Below are 24,837 nucleotides of genomic sequence, written 5' to 3'. Positions count from 1 at the left end.
AGTAATAAAAACATAGAAACTCTCAACTGGTCAAAATTCCCAGATTCTCACTCTTGGCCTTTGTGCATGATTTGGGTATTTGTACTCACATATATACATATATACATTGAATTGATCTCAAATCAGTTCCTAGCATACTCAAACATCATAATTTATTATTTATAAATGTATAACATATTTATTATTATTTATCATAAAGTATTTAAATTTTTGGGGTTTTACAAAGACGTACGAGTTGAATGAGCTCACTACAGAATTACGAGAATTAGAAGAGCGTAGTGCTAGATGCCAAAAAAACCAAGGAGAAAGAGGATGACAGAAATGTAACTGAAGAAAAAAAAAATCAAAGAGGATATGGAAGCTAAGGAATATGAGAATTTGGAAGGAACTGGGGAAGCCGATTTATGTGATGACTTTGTGATGAGCGCAAGAGACATGAGAATTTTAGAAGATGCTCGGTGAGTTTAGTTTTTTAAATTTTCTTGCAATTTTAATTTTTATATTTTCCATATAATTCTTGTGTAACTCTTTGTTAATTATATGCCTTCTCGACTCTATAGAGATGTTTCTCAAAAAGATGAAGGTGGTAATGAGAATAACAGAGAAACACCATCTATCAAACGGGCTGTCGGAAAGAGGGAGAGGAAGGATGAACCCTCTGTTACTTCACCTTATATGCCTCTAGATCAACCAAAGGAAGGCACAAAGAAGAGACGTGTCATCCAGATATTGGATAGTCCTGATGGGAAAAAAAAGTACAAAAATGAAGAAGGCTTCATACCTACATCTAGAGACTATCCAGGTAAGGCACTGGCGTTTGATTATGAGAACAAATTAATTGAAGACTTTCTACAATCGAGAATGAACAGGTAACTGTTACTGACTTATTCTAATAATAATCTTTGAATTTACTTAATTCTAGTAGCAATTTTCTCACAATGTACTTGCATATAGTGATACATACATTTGGAAGTGTGCCGAAGCAAGCGTATCTCACTTAGATGCTTATATACTATTAACGGGAGGTGAACTCAGTGACGATGTAGGTTCTGAACAATTGGGTTATTGTTTGTTTGATGTTGTATATAAAATAATTTATATTAACTATTTTATTCATTCATGGTAAATTTTGTAGGTGATCGATGCATTTGTTATTCGGCTTTGTAACAAGATTGAAACAACTAATAGTTATGATCGAAAGATACATGTCACAAGACCTTGGCTTGCAGTAAGTATATCCTTGTTTTTTTCACTAATTGGTGGATATTATTATTATGTTATCCCACAATGTTGACATTATTGCATCTTTTAGCAAGCATTTCTAGAAGGAAATCTTGAAATGGTGGCAAAACGAATGAAGGAAAATGTTTCTCAGCAGAAGTTCTTGGAGTGTGAAAGAATTCTGATCCCGATTGTCAGCTCCGGACATTGGCACCTGGTAGAGTTAGTGAGAGAGGAGACAAAATTCTATCACTACTCCTCAATCAACTCCCCCATTTATACCGCCGATGCTGTGAAATTTATAAATAAGTTTATGAGTTTCATTGAGAGTAATTGGGGATTGGGGAAATTGGAGCATCATGGTCTTGTGTCAGTTGCCGTGCCACAACAAGGACCGTAAGTGTTTCATGCATTTCTAATTTAATTGTTCATTTTTTTGTTTCATTGTCATTTTCAATATTGTAATATTTTTCCCCTAAATGCAGAACGTTAGATTGCGGGATCTTTTATGATTGAATTCATTAACAGCATTGTCGAAAAACGGTCGATAACAATTTCAAAAGGAGATTGTGCAAAATATAGAGCAAAGTTTTGTGCTGCTCTTTTGTATGCACGCGATTCACCTTTTTTGTAAATATTATTTTAATTTTCTCCAAGGTTTTTGTTGTGTATTCAATGTTGTAAGTATGTTCATGTTGTTAATATGTTGTTAATTGTTTGCGTGTACATTTACAGACAACTACGTTGTTGTTGTGTGTTGTAAGTATTTTCATGTTAAATGAGAAGTGAACTAGGGCTAACATAGCCACCAGAGCAAACACTTGTGCTAGAAATAACGCCAGCCCGCAGTAGAATAACTCGAGAAGGGATAGAACTAACAGGAGGGCAGCTAGAACTAACAAGCATGAGGTAGGGCTAACATAGCCACCAGAGCAAACACTTGTGCTAGAAATAACGCCAGCCCGCAGTAGAACTAACTCGAGAAGGGATAAAACTAACATGAGGGCAGCTAGAACTAACAAGCGTGAGGTAGGGCTAACATGGCCACCAAAACAAACACTTGTGCTAGAAATAACGCCAGCCCGCAGTAGAACTAACTCGAAAAGGAATAGAACTAACAGGAGGGCAGCTAGAACAAACAAGCAGTGAGGTAGGGCTAACATGGCCACCAAAACAATAGAACAAACAAGCAGTGAGGTAGGGCTAACATGGCCACCAAAACAAATACTTGTGCTAGAAATAACGCCAGCCCGCGTTAGAACTAACTCGAGAATGGATAGAACTAACAGGAGGGCAGCTAGAACAAACAAGCAGTGAGGTAGGGCTAACATGGCCACCAAAACAAACACTTGTGCTAGAAATAACACCAGCCCCCAGTAGAACTAACTCGAGAAGGGATAGAACTAACAGGAGGGCAGCTAGAACTAACAAGCTGTGGGGTAGGGCTAACATGGCCACCAAAACAAACATTTGTGCTAGAAATAACACCAGCCCGCAGTAGAACTAACTCGAGAAGGGATAGAACTAACAGGAAGGTAGCTAGAACTAACAAGAAGTGAGGTAGGCCTAACATGGCCAACAGAACACACACTTGTGCTAGAAATAACGCCAGCACGAAGTAGAACTAACCCGAGAAGGGATAGAACTAACAGGAGGGCAGCTAGAACTAACAAGCGTGAGGTAGGGCTAACATGGCCACCAAAACAAACACTTGTGCTAGAAATAACGCCAGCACGAAGTAGAACTAACTCGAGAAGGGGTAGAATTATTCAGAAGGGCAGCTAGAACTTACATATCCAATAGAACCAAAACTTAAACTAGAACTTAAAGTTATCTGGAGGTGGAAATAACACGAGATCAGCTAGAACTATCACATTTAATCTAGAACTAACATAGTCATTAGAACACAACTAGAACTAACATAGGCATTAGAACCCACATTTAAACTAGACCTTGCGTTAGCTAACACGAGAATGGCAAGAACTAACACGGAAACGGCTAGAACGAACATTAACCCAGGTAGAACTAACATATTCAATAGATCCAACACTTAAACTAACATTATTCACTTGCACTTGGCTGTGAAGGTTACCGAGATATTATAGGTTTGACTGCATTCATTGTTTTTGCATAGTTCCCAAGGTTGAAGAGTTAACTCACCTTGCAAAAGTGCAGTCCCAAGGAGGAGAGTTAAGATAACGTGGTCCGGAACCTATCCCCACATCCCACGCAGCAATATCACCATCCCCAAAGCCTGTTCAACCCCAGGATAGGATTGATTACCTTTTTGGCGCAATCTTTTTAGGATCTCCCCATCGCCGACTCTCTGTAGACTCTTCCTCATTTATTTTATAAACCCCATACTTTTACCCTCTCCCCTACACCTTCAAGTTCCCCTGTATATATGGCGTTGTAAAATCATGGCTAGTTCCTGTACATCCGATGAAGGTCATGGCCTGCCTGGGACGCACGCTGATGTGGATCTTGGATATCCCTCACGCTGATGAAGATGTTATCCCCATTGTCTTTGCTCTTAGTTCCATCAGTGGGTGAATATACCTGGCTCCCTTCAAAGAGTTTGTACATTAACGCCCAGTTAAGATTCATAAGCGCATGGAATACGATCAATTCAGATGGGTCATGCGTGAATCACATGGGGAGGCATGCAAATGCTAGAGAGAATTGTCCTCTGGCATATGTTAACACTCTATAGCTATACAGTGTTAACGTAAGCCAGAGGACTATCTTTTTGCTAGCATTTGCATGCCTTCCTAGGTGATTCACGTATTGACCCATCTGAATTTATCATATTCCATGCGCTTATAAATCTTAACTGTTGTTATTGCACAAGCTCATTGAAGGGAGCCAGGTATACTCACCCAAGATACTATAACTAAGAGCAAAGACACAGATTGTACATGCAGTTGACATTACTTTAGTACAAGGTTGTTTTGTTAAGTCATCACATTTTATTGTAAAGATTATGGACTGGTTGTATTGTTATGTTTGGCGTTGTGTTGTCAAGCTTATGGACGGATTGTCAAGGTTATGTTTTGTTTTTCAACCTCTCCTATTGCGAAGCTGTTGTCAAGCTTATGGACTGGTTGCGTAGTTTAGCGCTCTGTTGTCAAATCTAATCTGTTTGTTGTTAAGCTTATCTGCTGTTTGCATTTAATTCTACTGTTGTTGTGAAGCTATCTGTTGTTTAGTCTTTGTATTATTAGGCTTATGGACTTGTTCACAAGTTTAGATCTTGGTTTGTATTGTTAGTTCCAGCTTAGTCTATATTCTTCTATTGCCCAGATTCGAGCGGAATCAGATAGAAAATGACCAGTTTGTGCCATGTTAGTTCTAAGTTATGCCATGTTAGTTCTAACTTATGTCTTGTTGGTTCTAACTTATACCATGTTAGTTCTAATCTACACCATGTTAGTTCTAATTGTTGTTTTCACTGTAATTTCTCCGCCCGAACTCGGAATGAGGTGATTTAAGATTTGTTGAAAAGCTGTTGAAGAGTCCTACAACTTTAGCAATTAGAACTAACATGGAGAATTGACAAACACTTGGGCAACGTTTTGTACCTCATTGCTATTTATAGATTCGTGTTAGTTATAAAATTGTAAGTGTTAGTTGTAGTTTAGCTCGCGTTAGTTCTACCTTATTGTTAGTTCCAGCTTAGTCTATATTGTTCTATTGCCCATGTTAGTTCTAGCTGTCCTCCTGTCAGTTCTATTGGACTACTTCGTGGTTCTGTTAGTTCTAACTCGATTCTGGTTAGTTTTAATAGAGTAAGTGTTAGTTCTAGTCGATACCCCGTTAGTTCTTTCCCATATTATGTTATTTCTAGCTTCGTGTTAGTTATAATACAGTAAGTGTTAGCTTTTGCTTAGACCGCGTTAGTTCTACCTCATTTCTTGCTAGCTCTAACTTCGCTTGTTCCCAAGAACACAAAACATTATCACTTTTTCAACCCAAAACATTATCACTTTTTCTAAACACCTAAAATATGTTTTAATTTTGGTGTTTTGGTTTTGAGTTTGAGAAGGTGTTAATATAATATCTAGCATAATATATTAAATGTAATTAATATAGAGTTAATATGTTAATGTAATATCTAACATAATTTATTGCTAAAATATGTTAATGTAAAGATAATATATTCATAATACCTATTTATATATATCATAAATTACTAATATATTATTAAATTACTATTAATAAACTCAGCCCTATTAAAGACCATAATATATTACATAATATTAGAATATTTATAACACGTTAATTTATTAGTAACATGCTAGTCATAACATAATATTAACATTATTAATAATATTATATTATATGAATGAGAGTATAATATTATATTATATTAACAATAGTATAATATTATATTATATTAATAATAAAATAAGGTTATTTTAAAAATATAATATAATATATAACCATAACAATTTGATATACCAAAATTATTAAATATATAATTATTTGAAAATAATATGTAATAATTAGAATATAATATAACTCATTATGTACAATAGATCCAACACTTAAACTAGAACTTAAAGTTATATGGAGGTGGAAATAACACGAGAACAGCTAGAACTATTATTGGAGAAGCGAGAACTTACAACAACTAAGCTGGAACGAACAAAGACGCTAGATCCAATACTTAAAGCTCTAACTAGCGCTAGCCGGCTATAGAACTAACATGAGTGCCCTTAGACTTAACACGGAAGATGATAGAACTAACAACATCTAAGCAAGAACTAACAAAACCAGTAAAACAAATGACTTAGGCTCCCGTATGGATTCCATGGTGTTTTTTGAGCTAAATCGTCTTCAACCCAAAACATTATCACTTTTCCTAAACACCTAAAATAAGTTTTAATTTTGGTGTTTTGGTTTTGAGTCTGAGGAGGTGTTAATACAATATCTAGCATAATATATTAAATGTAATTTTAAGTTCTAGTTTAAGTATATAACCATAACAATATAACTTTAAGTATATAACCATAACAATATAACTTTAAGTATATAACCATAACAATATAACTTTAAATATATAACCATAACAATATAACTTTAAGTTCTAGTTTAAGTGTTGGATCTATTGTACTTAATGAGTTATATAACCATAACAATATAACTTTAAATATATAATAATATAACTTTAAATATATACCAAAATTATTAAATATATAATTATTTGAAAATAATATGTAAAAATTATAATATAATATAATATATAACCATAACAATATAATAATTATTTGATATACCATAACAATATAACTTTAAGTATATAACCATAACAATATAACTTTGCCATAACAATATAACTTTAAGTATATAACCATAACAATATAACTTTAAATATATAACCATAACAATATAACTTTAAGTTCTAGTTTAAGTGTTGGATCTATTGTACGGTTCTATCGTCTTTGTTAGTTCAAGCTTAGTTGTTGTAAGTTCTCGCTTCTCCAGTAATAGATCTAGCTGTTCTCGTGTTATTTCCACCTCCATATAACTTTAAGTTCTAGTTTAAGTGTTGGATCTATTGTACTTAATGAGTTATATAACCATAACAATATAACTTTAAATATATAACAATATTTAAGTTCTAGTTTAAGTTCTAGTTTAAGTATATAACCATAACAATATAACTTTAAATATATAACAATATAACTTTAAATATATACCAAAATTATTAAATATATAATTATTTGAAAATAATATGTAATAATTATAATATAATATAATATATAACCATAACAATATAATAATTATTTGATATACCATAACAATATAACTTTAAGTATATAACCATAACAATATAACTTTAAATATATAACAATATAACTTTAAATATATACCAAAATTATTAAATATATAATTATTTGAAAATAATATGTAATAATTATAATATAATATAATATATAACCATAACAATATAATAATTATTTGATATACCATAACAATATAACTTTATGTATATAACCATAACAATATAACTTTAAGTATATAACCATAACAATATAACTTTAAATATATAACCATAACAATATAACTTTAAGTTCTAGTTTAAGTGTTGGATCTATTGTACTTAATGAGTTATATAACCATAACAATATAACTTTAAATATATAACAATATAACTTTAAATATATACCAAAATTATTAAATATATAATTATTTGAAAATAATATGTAATAATTATAATATAATATAATATATAACCATAACAATATAATAATTATTTGATATACCATAACAATATAACTTTAAGTATATAACCATAACAATATAACCCATAACAATATAATAATTATTTGATATACCATAACAATATAACTTTAAGTATATAACCATAACAATATAGCTTTAAATATATAACCATAACAATTTAACTTTAAGATCTAGTTTAAGTGTTGGATCTATTGTACTTAATGAGTTATATTATATTATAATTATTACATATTATTTTCAAATAATTTTGGTATATCAAATTGTTATGGTTATATATTATATTATATTTTTAAAATAACCATAACAATTTGATATACCAAAATTATTAAATATATAATTATTTGAAAATAATATGTAATAATTATAATATAATATAATATATAACCATAACAATTTGATATACCAAAATTATTAAATATATAATTATTTGAAAATAATATGTAATAATTATAATATGAAGACAAAGTTCGCCAATCCAACGAACATAGTCGATGAAAAGACAAAGTTCATCATATAAACGGATTATGTTTAACAAATCTAGAGGATGGCACTCATCAGGGTAGCTAACGTCGTTGGACATGTGAGATTCAACTAGCAGATAAGACTCCTCAAAAGACGAGACAGGTCGTGGAGGCGAGCCTCATCAATGATGAGCCTCATCATATCAAAAAGACGTCATTTTTATGATGAGTCTGGAAAAAACTGTTCATCTTCCTCAAGAAACCCAAGTTTAAAATAGATAGGGTTGATATCTTGCAGAACACAAATCGTGCGTTTAGATCCATTACCTGAGAAAGTATGTAGAACATTGGGCTCGTGCGAAGAACCAACGACCTTCTTGCCCTTGCCCTTGCTTTGGTCAACAGCGGTCTTGGGGGCCATTGATTTTGTTTAAAGAGCCCGCGAAGGAGAAAAGATGGAAATTTTGGAAGAGGAGGAGTTCAGATTCAAACGACGAAGAGAAGAAATGACTTTTCAATTTGATGATGCCCTATATATAGGGGCAGGAAAAGATCGAATCAAGGGTCGCGATCTTTAGTTGCGATCGTTTGATGAGATCTTTCACCAACAAAACCTACAGATGGGATTCATGGAGATCTCTAGGCACCAACTGGCAACCATTTATTGGGTCTGGAAAAGGTGTGTAACAGCATTGCTGACGAAGCCGCAAGGTGTCATTTGTCAGATGACTGTTATCCTAACAAAGCTTGTATAACAGGACGAACTCCATAATGAACCTCGTAGTAAAGACGAAGTTCATGATGAAATCAGGTTCGTCAGAAAAAAAACTCTACAAGTTCAAGATGCCTATAGGTATTCAAAGTGTTTCAGACTACATACAACCCAATTCAAGTCTGAAAACTTTGAAGGAGGTTTTGTAGGCATTCAAAAATGCCAAATTTCAAAATATGAGAAGGATGATCAGGAAAACGAACCTCGTCTCAATCAGAGACGAGGCTTGTTATTTAGTGAAGATCAACCTCGAGAATGAGAGTCGCCACGAAGCAAAGCTCAACATCAAAAGACAAAGTTCATCATTGAACGAAACTGATCTTGAGACTTGAATCTCATCGTTGGATATAAGGTTCCAAGCTCACTAGTGGATATAGAGTTCGGAGCTCGTCATTGGATACGAGGTAAAGCTTATTAGTGAAGATGAGGCATGTCAAAAGGAAACTTACAAGACTTGCTACGTAGTTAGACTCAGCTGTCAAAGACGAAGTTCATTAGTGAAGACGAAGTTCGTCAGACAAAGTCAGTGAAGACAAGATTCTTCAGAAGAAGCTGGTTTACTGTAAAGTTTGCTTGGTAAGACGAACCTCGCTACGTATTGAGGATCGTATTACTTGACAAACCCCGTTTCAATTAAAGACGAGGCTCGTCATCCACGTGAGACTTAGCTGTAACGGCTCCAAAGATGTGGTCAGCCACGTAGGCAAATCTTCAGGAGCACGTTACGGCATGCGCTGATTTGGAGGAGGTAGTTATGCCCCTCTACCCATGATCTTAGCACGTCGGTTACATGCTTAAACCTATAAATAGACATGGATGGCTACAGAGGACGAGGTTGGAAAAATCAGACTTTGAATCACCAGAAATCAAAGTTTTTGCGGGTGAACCGGAGTTCGAATCTCAATTCCAACCGGCTAACGAACGTCAAAAGCTCCAGTAATCTTGTTCTAACGTCAACGGGAGGCAAGCTCGACTCAAGCATCGGGGGAAGCATCCTTTCGCCACTAAGAACCCACATTAAACAAGGAGAAGCTGAATTAATCTTCTCTTCATCTGTAATCGAGAGAGAGTATGAGTAATTGTAAGGGTTTCATACCAAGTGATCGAACCCAGTTTTCTTAAAAACAAGAGAATCAATCCCAATTAATTTTTTCAACCCTACAGGTATCAGAGCCCTAGGTTCCCATATCCTTAGGATCATTCCTGTGTTATATTGTGGAGTTAGGATAGAGTTTCTTAGGAATCATGTATACAGTCCACTAGGAATTCCTAGTATGAGTGAGGACGTATTATATATATACGCGAAAAACTACAAAATTTTTTTTATGATGAACTATTTGCTTGAGTAATAAAGCATGCTATGAGTAATATGTGACACGATTTACTTATTGGTGTACATTATATCTTTTACTGCTTGAATTTCTATTTACTGTGTAATAAGCTCTACTTCTAAATTATAGATGTCAGGAAGAGGACGTGGATGCCGAGATACCCGTGCTCAGGGAGCTGAGCAAGTTGATAGAGAGCCCGAGCCACAGCAGGCTTCGCAGTACTTAGAGATCTCATAGCACCGTTAGCAGCTCGACTGGCAGCTAGCCGGAGCCACAGCAGGCTTCGCAGTACTTAGAGATCTCATAGCACCGTTAGCAGCTCGACTGGCAGCTATTGAGGAGCAAATAGTAGATCAGGTTCGTCAGGGAACACCCATTCGGGAGGAGATGTCAGAGGGGACACCGGTAGTCACACCACCACCTTCAGTTGATGATGGAATGGCTAAACGGGAGGCTTGGCTTCGTTTGGTAGAGATGTACCAGAAGTTGAAGGCTTCAGAGTTTCATGGTTCGACGGATTCCATTACAGCACACAAATGGAAGGAAGATGTAAGCAATATTTTAGACATGCTTAATGTGAATACTATGCAAAAGCAGAGACTAGTAGCTTTCAGCCTCAAGGGCGATGCAGGAGGATGGTATCGGCTCTGTTTTACCCAAGAGTAGAGGATGACAGCCTCATGGGAGACTTTTGTGTATTTCTTTGAAGAGCAGTATGTTTCGGCTGCAGCGAAAGCTGGGAAGGAGTTAGAGCTGGCTCGCTTGGAGCAGAGGGATATGTCGGTGATAGATTTCGAGAGTAAGTTCATATCACTACTTAGATTCACTGGCATGTGGCACACCGAATAGAGGCAGGCTCAGATGTTCATGATGGGACTTCGCCCAGGTTTACGCCGATTTCTAGTATCTTAGAGATTTCGTTCAATACGGGAGGTGGTAGATGCTGTCATAGCCCAGGAGACAGACACAGCTATATTTATTAAGGGCAAAGATGGAAGTGCTAAGTCAGGACAGTCCGAGGATAAAGGTAAGGGTAGGAGACCTTTTACAGGCTCAGGAGGAACCCAGCATCATAATAAGGTTCCACATCAGTAGGGTCCCCATATGAAGGGCAATTAGCAGGATCAGAGGGTGCAACAGCAGCGCTAATTTGATGGAGCTTGTTTCAATTGCAACAAGCTCGGTCACAGAGCAGCAGAGTGCCGCAGCGTCCCTACAGCAGGCCAGCAAGGTAGAAATCAGCAGCAGCAGCAGAACCACACTCAGGGTCGTGGTTAGGGTCAGCAGTTGAGGATTGAGGCACCTCCAGTAGTCCCAAGGATTAAGGTACAGGTACGAGCAATTCAGGAGACCTAGCAAGGACAGATAGTCCTATACGTTCCAGGTGATGCAGCGTAGCCGACTGGTAGAGTGTATGCAGTTGTTCCATGCGATCATGGCGCGAGCGGGGTGATAGTGGAAGGTACTTTCCTTGTAAATTCCTTTCCAGCACGTATTCTTTTTGACTCTGGCGCTTCACATTCTTTTATCTCCTACGATTTTATGGTTAGACTCCAGCTTGTGGCGCAGCCATTAGATTTTCCTTTATCTGTATCTACTCCTTTAGGGGAGACGTCTCTTTTAGAGAGTATTTGTAGGAGATGTATCGTCAGTTTGGATGATTCAAAGTTCGTTATAGACTTGATCGTTTTGCGTATGTCTGAGTTCGATGTTATCCTTAGTATGGTTGGCTATCTTCCTACCGTGTGAGTATCGACTATTTTGCGAAGACAGTTAGTTTGTGAGCTTATGATGGGTCTGAATTAGTAGTGGCGACCTCCAGAGATAACCAGTTTGTAGAGTCATATCTGACATACATCGAGGAGGTGATATTACGAGATCAGGGCATAGATTTGAGTGAGATGCGAGTAGTCTCAGAGCACCAGTATGTCTTTAAGGACATACCAAGATTACCTCCAGTGAGAGAGGTCGAGTTTTGCATAGAGTTGTAGCCAGGCACAGCGCCGATTTCCCGAGCTCCTTACCGTATAGTGCCTACTGAGATGAGGGAGCTACAGATCAAGCTAGATGAGTTGTTGTCTCAGGGTTTTATTCGATGGAGTCACTCTCCGTGGGGAGCACCGGTCCTCTTTGTGAAGAAGAAGGATGGGAGAATGCGATTATGCATTGATTATCACGAGTTGAACAAGGTCACTATCCAAAACAGGTACCCATTACTGAGGATCGATGACTTGTCCGACCAGTTGCTGGGGGCTCAGTGTTTTTCGAAGATAGATCTTCGTTTCGGTTATCATCAATTGTGGGTTCGGGAGATGGATATTCCTAAGACCGCTTTCTTGACTCGATATGGCTCTTTCGAGTTTCTTGTCATGCCATTTGGGCTGACCAATGCACCCGCAGTATTCATGGATTTGATGAATCGGGTTTTCCTTCCATATTTAGACCCGTTCATGGTAGTTTTCATCGACGATATTCTTATCTATTCGAGATCGAAGGCCGAGCATGAGAAGCATTTGAGGTTGGCATTACGGTCTTTGCGGGAACACCAGCTGTATGCAAAATTTAGCAAATATGAATTCTAGTTATCGGAGGTCAGATTTTTGGGCCATGTCATCAGTCAAGAAGGCATTATTGTGGATCCGGCTAAAGTAGAGGCCGTACTCGATTGGGAACCACCGAAGACAGTTACCGAGATTCGTAGCTTTTTAGATCTGGCGGGCTATTACAAAAAATTTATTCAGGAATTCTCGAAGATCACGACACCACTTACACGCCTTACTAAGAAGGATGTATAGTTTATTTGGGCCACAAAATGCCAAGAGGCCTTTAAGACATTGAAGACTAAGTTAACTTCAGCACCAGTATTGATTATTCCCAGCAGTGATAAGACTTTTGTTGTCTACACTGATGCATTCTTATCGGGTATAGGAGGAGTCTTGATGCAGACCCAAAGAGTTGTAGCCTATATTTCGAGACAGTTGAGGACTCATGAACAGAATTATCCCACGCATGATTTGGAGCTAGCAGCAGTGGTTTTTGCACTGAAGGCGTGGAGGCATTATTTGTACGGGGTATAGTTTGAGTTATTCACAGATCACCAGAGTTTAAAGTAGCTCTTTTTATAGAAAGAACTCAACCAGAGACAACGGCGATGGATAGAATTTATTAACGATTATGAGTTCACTATACAATACCATCCGGGAAAGGTGAATGTGGTAGCAGATGCATTGAGCAGGAAGAGTCGTCGCGGGCTAGAAACTTTGAGGTGTTCGCTATATCGGGATCTTTATACCCTCAGTCATTATAAATTCAAGCCATAGATTGGTGGGAGCAGTGTTTTCTTAGGAGCTTTATCAGTACAGCCGTCTTAGGGAGATAGAGTAATCGGAGCCCAATTAGAGGATTCTTGGATTCAAACCCGTAAGGGGAAGATTTTTAAAGAACCCAAGGATGCTTGGACTATTAGGGTAGATAGAGGCCTTCGGATGAAGGGTAGGATTGTTATGTCAAACAATCTACAGCTAAAAAGGGAACTTTTTGACGAGGCACATCATAGTAGATATACAGTGCACCCAGGCACGACGAAAATGTACAAGGATCTGAAGAGGCACTTTTGATGGCGTGGTATGCGCAGAGAGATTTCAGAGTATATGGATAAGTGTTTTACCTACCAGCAAGTTAAGGCAGAACATCAGAGACCTGCTGGAACCCTACAGCATTTACCCATTCCCGAGTGAAAGTGGGCAAGTATTTCTATGGATTTCATAGTAAGGTTGCCTAAATCAAAGAAATAAAATGATTATGTTTGGGTGATAGTAGATTGATTGACAAAGTCGGTGCATTTCTTACCTGTGAGGACGACTTATACGGCGGACACGTATGCGAGCATTTTTATTCGAGAGATTGTCAAATTACATGGAGTTCTGGAGACGATTGTATTAGATAGGGGTTCAGTCTTCACATCCCATTTCTGGAGGAGTTTCAGGATGCTTTTGACAGCTAGTTATCATTCAGTAGTGTCTTCCACCCCCAGACAGATGTCAGACCGAGAGGGTGAATCAGTTGTTCGATGATATGCTGAGAGCATGTGTTATAGATTTTCAGGGTAGCTGGGAGGACCACATCCCATTGATTGAATTTGAGAGCATGTGTTATAGATTTTCAGGGTAGCTGGGAGGACCACATCCCATTGATTGAATTTGCATATAATAATAGTTATCAACTGGGAGGACCACATCCCATTGATTGAATTTGCATATAATAATAGTTATCAAGCTACCATCGGGATGGCATCGTACAAAGCCTTGTACGGGAGGCCTTACAGATCGCCGATATGTTGGGCGGAACCAGATGATAGTCTATTACTTGGCCTGGAGCTAGTTAGGCAGACCATGAAAAAGGTGGCATTGATTCGAGGGTGCATTCTTGCTGTACGGAGTTGGCAAAAGAGTTATACAGATCAGCAAAGATGACCCTTAGAGTTTCAGATCGGAGACATAGTTATGTTGAAAGTATCACCGATGAAGGGTGTTCAGCAATTCGGTAAACAGGGGAAGCTTGCCCCGAGATATGTTGGTCCCTTCGGGATTATCGAGCGTATTGGAGTTGTTTCTTATAGATTAGACCTTCCAGCATCGATGTCGAGCATTCACGATGTCTTTCATATTTTGATGCTCAAGAAGCATTTCGTGGTGAAGAGCGACAGAGGGTGATTGATTCGCTAGAGGTTGAGATCCAGGATGATTTGACTACCATAGAGATTCCAGTTTGTATTCTTGTAGAGAGAATAAAAAGCTTAGAAACAAATTCATTCCATTAGTGAAAATCCAGTAGAACCGGCAAGGAGCCGAAGATATTTCTTAGGAGCACGAGGAGGATGTACGTCGCGAGTACCCACATCTGTTCGAACAGGTAATATATTGATATTTAAATGTGCTTATATGTGTTGATAGATGTGATTACTTGTGTTGTTAGTCACGTTTATATTTAACACTAGAAAGGGTCATTCAACACTTGGCTCTTAATTATTCGGAATATATGGTATATATATGGGGGGTTCCTTGTTTGGATTTTTTGCCCGATGTACTAGTTCCGTCTAATTAGGGGTTAAATGAGGATGCACATATTCTAGATTTGTTAAGTTTAATTATGGTTTATGATTCATATCTAGGGATTAATGGTATGATATGTGTACAGGAGGATTTTCTTCTCTGGATTATTCCCTCTTAGTGTTTTTCTCATATTATTAATTCCTAAGATACGACTGCGGAATTTCGAGGACGAAATTCTCTTAATGGGGGTGAATGTAAAACCCCAAAAATTTGTGTTAATATAATTGACATGGGATTAACTATGAAATATGGATATTTATTTTGATAAATATAATTAAATGGTATATGAGTATTATACCATGTGTTTTGAGTATGAACGAGTTCATTCGTGTAGTAGAAAAAGTTGAAACATGCACAAAGGCCAAATTATGAGAACTGGAAATTTCCAGTCAGGTCGACCGTCGCGGTCGACCGCAGCTGGTCGACCGCCACGATCGACCGCGAGACCTGTAGAGAAGTTTCTCCTGTTTTGAGTTGGTTTTGGATTTCTAAAGCCCATATTCATTTTCCTTGGTTTATATATCAATCCTTCACGAAATTTCTCAGTTTTTCTAAGAACCCTAACAGCGACCAAACCCCCATAAACCCTAACTTGATTCTTGGAGAAGATTGGAGGCTTTCAAGTGGATTTTCGGGTGATTTTTCACTTTTGGATTGGAGATCTTCTTCGGCTTAACATCTTAAACGTTTTTCTACAAATCTCAGGCGAGTTCATCTCTACTGATCCCCCTCCTAGTTTTTAAAACATTTTAAAGGGTTTTTAACATGTTTTATATAGCCAAATTGACTAATATATGAATAAAAGTTAATTCTTTTGTATTACATGTATAAAGACTAGGTATTTCCATGAGAAAATGTTTGAGAACGAATTTACAGAAGATATTTAAGATCTGAAAATGATTTAAAAGTTGTTTAATCTAATGAAAGATGATTTGTGCTTTATTTTAACATCTTGTGCATGATTTAGGGTTTTGAATATGAACGTTATGTAATTTATCATGCTACATATGTTGTTTTTGCTTCCTGAAGTATTTATCTGCTCTTGTCATGCTTGTATACAAGTTTCACGTTGTTTTAAATAAGTTTGCATCACACAAACACGACATGAACAAATTATGTGATCACTTCATGAGAATCTGGAATAGCGGCTCACGGTCGATCGCGCCCTAGCGGCAGACGACCGCGTGCAGGACAGAGGCCTGCGTAGGCCCAGGAACCCATCACGGTCGACCACCATGCTTGTGCGGTCAACTGCCACACAGTCAGTGGACCTGTGCTTGTTTTAATCGACTATTTGAGTTTTCGAGCGAGTCTCTCGACCTTGCACTATTATGATACAATATTTATGGGCAGTTTAACACTTGAGATATTAGTAAACACTAGATATGGGCACGTACACCGAGATATGTGCACGTATGTTTAGAATATGTTGTGTTAACATACTAAATATGAAGAGTATAGAAATTTCATGTTTCCGGGATAGGGAGATGAAACCTAATTCCGCAGGGCGATTGAGTAAGAACATTACAAATGTATCGTCATTTCATGTATCCGGGATAGAGAGATGAAACCTATTTCCGCTGGACGATTGAGTAAGAACAGTACAAAAGTATCGTCATTTCATGAATTTGGAATGGAGAGATAAAAACCCATTTTCGCAGGACGATTGAGTAAGAACATTACAAAAGTATCGTTATTTCATGTATCCGGGATAGGGAGATAAAACCTATTACCGCAGAGCGATTGAGTAAGAATATTACAAGAGTATCGCTAAAGATAAAACCTATTACCGCAGAGCGATTGAGTAAGAATATTACAAGAGTATCGCTAATGTATAAGAGATGCACATTTGTCGATTGAGTAAGAATATTACAAGAGTATCGCTAATGTATAAGAGATGCACATTTGTAAGTAATATAAATTTATAATGTCGCTTCCATATTGAATACCCGTAAGTAGGGTGCTTTCTTTGAGACCGTGGCTTACACGACATGGCATGTGGTTGACTTTTGGTTTTGGATGAGTTTCCCTTATGTTAGATCCATCTACCCGAGTGTAGATTAGGATGGGATATTTGTTCTATAGGTTTGAGGTTTGGAGTGTTACCCTTTCTGTTTGTTGTTTTTCATTCATAGAGTTTGGGATTAGTATTTAGGGAGTCACAACTTGAGATATGGTATATACATGAGGGTTTCCTTGTTTGGATTATTTCGCTCGACGTACTAACTCTCATATTGTGGATTCCTAAATACTAATCTCCAGTTAGATTTATATGAATGATTTTATACTTATGTACTGTCTGTATTTTCTATATACTCCTACCCCTTCCCCTGGGGAGAGGTGGAGATGATCTCGCTATAGAGCTTTGACGCTCGTTGTTTTCCCCCCTTTCAAGCAGCAAGTCTAGCGCACAGAGAATCGCAGGTTAATGGGATTTCTTCATAGATTCCATCTAGCTATTTATTATTTTAGTAGTTATTTAAGAACTCCACAATTAGTTGCTTATGTTAAGGCTCTAGACTTGTATTTCATTTTGTAGAGGCTGAGAGCCTTAGTGATACTTTATTTGACTCATTGTAATTGAAGTTTATTTCAGACTCAGAGATACTTCTATTCTAATCTAGTTGGGCTCATTGATGATTATTCTCTTAATGCTTCTATGTATACTTGATTTGTTCTATTTCTATTATTATCTGTCGGTACTTTCACCTATTGTTGTTTCTACTAGAGAGATAGTGACTGTGATGGTGAAACATGTCGTAGCATGGTGTTTGGTGCTTGGCAGGTTTGACAATCCGGGTTTCGCCTTGGACTGCAGCCTCGCGTGAAACCTGGGGCGTCACAAATATCATCCATTACGGAATAAGAGGATGAGTTATGCTCTTAATGAAAGTCTAATACATTATTGTTGTGTGTTTAAAGTAATGGAGAATACATTGTAGACATTTCACCTATATGAACTTAGAAGTGGTGCCGCTTCTTAAAAGAGCTAAATGTTTGTTCTTTAAAGCGTTCATGAACCAGGAATAAGCACAAGGCCATAACAAATGCTAAAATATTAATTCTCATTGAAACAAGAGATTAGTATATGTACAACATTCTCCAGTTCTATCACAAAGAGTAATTAGTTTAATGTTAAGGCAACTAACGACTTTGATAGAACTTTGAGGTGTTTGTACTAAGTAAATGTTTAAATCGAAAGATACCTCTACATATGTATACTTATCTCATTTTGTACATATTGCAGATTATTTTAAATAAAATAATATTTAAAAAATGTTTTTCCAAACAAAGTGGGGGATTGTTAGTATTTGTTTGTAAAAACAAGATAGTCCCACATCGGATATTTGAGCATTCTTTTAGAAGTTTAAAAGTATTTAATGATTATTGGGCTTTAATAAATGGATCAAAGTACACGCTTCTAAACCCGCATGCGGGTAGCGCGATTTTGACGTGATTATTAGACGCACTTAGTACTTTGCACGCTTACCGTTGCCGCTTAAATATTCTAACTTTTTTAATACATATATTTTGAATATGTTGATTTTAATGTTATTGACCACTTAAAAAGTGTCTGTTTGTTCCAATGGGTGTTTTGAAAAGTTATGACTGTTGGAAGCACCTTTTTTAACCTATAAATAGCTTATAATTTCAGATATCTTAACTTCACTTTTTTCAAAACTTTTCTGTCAAAAACATTTGCAATAGTATAAACTTATTTCACAACGAATTAGTGGAAAATTCCAAATTTGCTTGTTGGAATTTTCATTTTCTGTTGTATCCTGGGAAGAAAATTTGCATTAACCCGAAGCAACTTTGAATATCAAGTGGGGTAAATATTTCTTTAAGGAAAGTGTTTCACGCCTCAGAATTTCAGTCTCCTCTATAATTTTTCTAATATGCAAAACCCTAGATCTGCACAGCGCCATCACAGCCCTTGCTTTGTCGCTTGCTCAACCAGGATCGCCCACCACTACAGCAGCCTCTGCTGGCCCTCGCACGCCAGCACAAACACCGAGCGCATCACCAACTCCACCACCGCTGATTAATCTGCCCTCCGCACCACCAGCATCATGGCACCAATCTGCCCTACACCCAGCGGATCCGCAAGCAAACAAACATCCCCTGCCCTCCACCCACTCCAAGACTAACCAAAAAACAATCGTCTCGACTCATGGCAGCGACGACACCTCCGACTCATTCAAGCCCTCACTACGTTTCTGGCTTATATAAACGAGGAAAAGTAATCTCCTTGAGAAATACGACAGCAACACAGAAAACAAAATCAAACCCTTACCTTACCCAACCGGAGCCCTCAAATCTATTCTTACTTCCTCTGTTTCAAACACTGGTATCAGAGCTCGCTTTCGATCCTCCAACCTCCTGAGCGTCCCGCACCAAATCTCCGAGCTCTGCGTTTCGAACGTCGACCGTCCAACTGCTTCGCTCCACGGCTGCCTCGACGAATCGACGATGAACTCTGCTGTGATTCTCACAACTGCTTCGATCGACGATGAAGATGACTCAACGACTCCCACTGTGCGATCAACGATGGTGACGACGAGACTGCAGCAACTGAAGTAGATCGGAGTCCAGAGGTGATCGAAGGTGAAGCTGGAGCTCGAGAAAGTGGAGATCCGGAGGCCATTGGGAAGCTTGAGATCAAGGTGAAGACCGAAATTTTCTTTTTGAGCGAATTAGATCTGGGTTGATTTTTGAGATTTAGAAAAGAAATTTATTTTGGGGAGAAGAGGGAATAATAAAAGGAAATTGAGATCAAGTGAGCCAGCTCACGGATTGTAAGTTTTGGACTTGGGCCTTTTCTTGTTGGGTCTGTTTTGGGTTGTTAAAAAAAAAGGCTTGCTGTTGGTTTGATATCTAGTGAGCGTCGAGGAGAAAATCAAAGGTTGTCTGTTGGGTTTTCCACATAGTGGACCTTCTTCAACAAATCTAGTCAGAAACGGCGCCGAATCTTTCGACAAGTGATGAATCAATCAACACCGTTGAAGTGACAATCTCGCTCAAATTGGAGACTTCTTTCCATCAACTCAAACTCGAACATCAGGTTCTTATTTATTTATTTAATTTATTTATTATTAATCTTTATAGTTTTAGTTCTTTACCGAATGGCTAGTAAACTCGTTCTATCAGAACTAGGCAAAATTGATAAATTTAATGGCAGTAATTATGATATGTGGCATAGAAAAATAGGATATGCTCTTATTCATGACAACATTGATGATATAATCGAAACCACTGCTCCAACCCTTACTGATAAATCTACACCTGAAGAAAAGAAAGGGTTTGAACAGTGGAAGTCGAAAGATAAAAAGGCGAAAAGTCTTATGCTCATGTTCATGGAAGATAATTTAATCAAAGTTTTTGAAACTTATAAAACTTCCATGGACATGTGGAATGCAATAAAAGAAAAATACGACACTGCTTCTGAAGTTAACATCCAACTACTCTTGCATAAGTATAATTCTTGTCGTATGCAAGAGGGAGACAATGTCGTAGAGCATATAAATAAAATGATTGTCATGGCTAAGGACTTATCCACTGCTGGGACCGAAATCCCGGAAAGAATGCAAGTGGCAACCATTTTGAATAGTCTTCCCCCTTCACTTGCTGTGGCTGCCACCACATTAAGAATGAATCCTGCCATTAAGTCTGTCACTGATCTTCCTATGCACCTAGCGATAGAACAGGACTTAATAGCCAGTAGGAAGGAACCAGAACTAAATATGGTGCAGCAGGAGCTGAATTATGTCCGTCAGAGGCATAATACTGGAAGCTATAAAAACCCTGGTCCTAGTAAACCACAACCGCGAGGACCGAAGTCACAGCAGTTCAAGAGAAAGAAAGTACCCCGCGGAGCCTGTTACAATTGTGGAAAGTTCGGGCATTTCAAACCCAATTGCCCACAAGGTGAAAAGCAGGAGAATAAAGGAGGCTATAAGCATCCAGAACAAGGGGGTACTAGCAAAAGAGAATTCGTCGGTGTGACGGAATGTAATGCTGTGATGACGGATATCAGTGGTTGGTGGATCGACTCCGGTGCGACTAGGCATATCGCAAAGGACAAGAATGGAGTCGTAGAATTCACCGAGCTGAAGAAAGGAGAACAGAGAATCTATATGGGAAATAATACCTATCTCGATGTAGAAGGTATTGGTTCGTATAGATTGGATCTTGGGGACAGCATTCTTGTCCTCAAAGATGTGTTCTATGCGCCAGGAATTCGACGCAATCTGATCTCTGTTCCCAGCTTGATGAAGAAAGGACTGGAAGTGAGGTTCTATAATAATAGGGTTTCTATAGGCAAGAATAATAAAGTGTATGCTATGGGAAAATATGTGCCCGAGCATGAATTATGCATTCTTCCAGTAGTTTGTAATAATTCTGATAATAAAATTTCGAATTTGAACTACTTGTCCTGTTATATTTCTGAATCTGAATTGTGGCATTCTAGACTAGGACATGCTAGTATTTCAAAAATGAAAGAAATTATCAGAATGAACTTGCTTCCTGCACTATCTAATGTTCAATTGCCACCATGTGAACATTGTTTAACTGGTAAAATGACTAGAAAACCTTTTGTTGGCGGACATAGAGCCAATGAACTTTTAGGGTTGATACACTCGGATATTTGTGGTCCCCTAAGTGTCAAAACTCATAGTAATAAAGAATATTTTATTACTTTTATAGATGATTATTCCAAGTTTGCACACGTCTATCTTATATCCAGAAAATTAGAAGCTTTTGACTGCTTTAAGAGATATAAGACAGAAGTTGAAAACCAACTTGGATTGAAAATCAAAATTTTAAGAACTGATAGAGGTGGAGAATATAATTCTAAAGAATTTGAAAGTTATTGTATTCAGCATGGAATTAAAAGGCATACAACAATGCCGTATACGCCATAACAGAATGGTGTTGCTGAAAGAAAAAACAGAACATTATTAAATGTAGTTAGATGCATGTTGTCTCATTCTGGTCTCTCTAAAAACTTTTGGGGAGAAGCATTGTTAACTGCAAACTACATTTTAAATAGAATTCCCACCAAATCAGTTATATCTACACCTTATGAATTATGGAATGGGAGGAAACCTAATTTGAGTCATCTCAGGAAGTGGGGATCTATAGCCCATGTTCTCATTCCATGTCAACTTAGAGATAAGTTGGATTTTAAAACAATAAAGTGTAGATTCATAGGGTATTCAGAAAAGTCAAAAGGTTATAAGTTCTACAATAAAGAAAAAGGTGTCATTGAAAGCAGAGATGCTACATTTCTAGAGAATCTAGAGGAAGAGGAACAAGTTCAAGAGGAAACAGAACCTCTAACTGTAATAGATGATGATTATTACAGTGTTGTTCCCACTAATGACCCTGATATTGTGAATGAACCTAACCTTGAAAATGATGAAATACCTATGGAAAATAATGTACCTAATCAACCAGTTGTAGGTAACAAAAGGCCAAGAACACAACCTTCATGGATGAATGATTACTATTTGTATTCATGTGAGCCATCCTGTTTCTCGGTAGATACAAATGTAGAAGAACAAGATCCCTTAACCTTTTCTGATGCGATTAATTCGCATGAATCAGCTTCATGGCTAGAATCTATGAGAGAAGAACTTGATTCCATAGAAAAGAATAAGGTATGGGAGTTATGTGATCTACCAGAAAATAGGAAAGCCATAGGATGCAAATGGGTGCTCAAAAAGAAATATCGTGTTGATGGATCTATTGATAAATTCAAAGCACGGTTAGTTGCCAAAGGTTATAACCAGAAGGCAGGAATAGATTTTCAGGAGACGTATTCTCCTGTAGCTAAATTTGCATCCATTAGAATTATTTTGGCTATTGTTGCATATCTTGATTTGGAGTTATTCCAAATGGATGTTAAAACTGCATTCCTTAACGGAGAGTTGAAGGAAGCAATATATATGCAACAACCTGAAGGTTTTCAGGTGAAAGAACAGGAACATAAAGTTTACAAATTAATGAAATCTCTATATGGTTTAAAACAGTCTTCTAGACAATGGTATCTTAAATTTCATGATGCAGTTACTAAACTTGGTTTTATTCAAAATAAATTAGATAATTGTGTATATGTCTTGAAAAGTGGGAGCAAGTTTACTATATTATCCTTATATGTGGATGATATATTGCTCGCTGGAAATGACATAGAAATGTTGAATAAAACCAAGGCAGATCTCAGCGAAAAGTTTGAGATGAAAGACATGGGAGATGCATCATATATTCTTGGAATTCAAATAATTCGAGATAGAAAGTCTAGAATGCTAAGTTTAAACCAAGAAAAATATTTAAGATCAGTTCTTAAAAGGTTTGGAATGGAGAATTCCAATCCGGCACCAACTCCGTTGGTTATGGGAAAGAGATTATGTAAAGAGCAAAGCCCTGGAGAGGGGCAGAAGCCATTAGATGTTCCTTATGCTCAAGCAATTGGAAGCTTGATGTATGCAATGTTGTGCACCAGACCTGATATAGCTTATGCTGTGAGTCTAGTCAGTAGATATCAAAGTAATCCAGGACCAGCACATTGAAAAACTGTTAAAAGGGTTATGAAGTATATCAGAGGTACATTGACTTATAGATTAGTTTATCAAGCTGATTCGCTTGAACTCCTCGGTTATTTCGATGCTGATTTCGGAGGTGATAAAGATGATGGAAAGTCCACTTCGGGACACTTATTTAACTTTGGAGGAGGAGATGTTTCTTGGAGTAGCAAGAAACAAGGGTGTGTTGCTAGATATACGCAAGAAGCTGAATATATAGCTTGCAGTATGGCAACTACACATGCTGTCTGGATAAGACAGTTTTTGATTGATCTTGATCTCAATTTGTTAGAAGGACCTATTGATATTTATTGTGATAATCAAGCAGCAATTAGCTTAATCAATAGTGGCGCGAATAGCTCCAAAGGAAAACATATTGAGATCCAGTATCACTATATTCGAGATATTGTAGAAAAGGGAGAAGTCAAAGTGACTTATATCCCTACTACAGATATGATTGCTGATCCTTTGACAAAAGGAATACCAGCGGAATCTTTTATCAAACATGTAAATTTGATGGGACTTAGGAATAAATAAGTCCAAGTAATATTTCATGAATAATGAAATATGAGTTACTCTCTACGGATAGTGGGAGTAATGGTAAGCAGAAACATCTGATCTCACGGATAGTGGGAGGCATATCACTTGGTTGATTTGGTCAAGTGGGAGATGTTAGCTTGACCTGGTCTAAGATGACCAAATCAACGTTTGTTTGAGAAGAACGTGGAGAAAAATTGGGTTTGTTGAGAGAAATTCTCTCAGGAGCAGTTATGGGGGATGGAGATAATGGGTTCTGGCTCCTATATAAAGAGGAGTAATCTCCTTGAGAAATACACAGCAACACAGAAACAAAATCAAACCCTTACCCATTACCGGAGCCCCTCAAAATCTATTCTTCTTCTCTGTTTCAAACACTCACCATCTTCTTCCGCAAGTTCGCAACCCTGATCCATCTCATTGTGAGCACACCACCCTCCCAGCCGAGCACACCCCTACAGCCACACGCTCTCCTGCGGCCAAGCATATCTCTGATCCCGAGTAAGCCCTCCGCGGCCAAGCTGCACACTTCAAATGAGGTCCTATATCAGCATCATCCACTAGCTGTTC

The 24,837-nt window shown here is 37.5% G+C and overlaps 2 protein-coding genes across 2 annotated transcripts; both read left to right on the top strand.

The window, feature by feature from the left end:
* On the top strand, window positions 231-941 carry LOC109832370. Its single transcript, XM_020399758.1, has 2 exons — window positions 231-458; window positions 561-941. Exons 1-2 carry the CDS (start codon window positions 355-357, stop codon window positions 871-873), a joined length of 417 nt encoding a protein of 138 aa, XP_020255347.1. The 5' UTR covers window positions 231-354; the 3' UTR covers window positions 874-941.
* On the top strand, window positions 970-1,737 carry LOC109835399. Its single transcript, XM_020403374.1, has 4 exons — window positions 970-1,042; window positions 1,136-1,228; window positions 1,313-1,617; window positions 1,707-1,737. Exons 3-4 carry the CDS (start codon window positions 1,340-1,342, stop codon window positions 1,735-1,737), a joined length of 309 nt encoding a protein of 102 aa, XP_020258963.1. The 5' UTR covers window positions 970-1,042; window positions 1,136-1,228; window positions 1,313-1,339.

The sequence above is a fragment of the Asparagus officinalis genome, chromosome 3 (assembly GCF_001876935.1).
Source record: "Asparagus officinalis chromosome 3, Aspof.V1, whole genome shotgun sequence".
In the NCBI taxonomy this organism is placed as follows: domain Eukaryota; kingdom Viridiplantae; phylum Streptophyta; class Magnoliopsida; order Asparagales; family Asparagaceae; genus Asparagus; species Asparagus officinalis.
The sequence above is the reverse complement of the archived record's forward strand: the minus strand, read 5'-3'. Positions and strand labels throughout refer to the sequence as shown.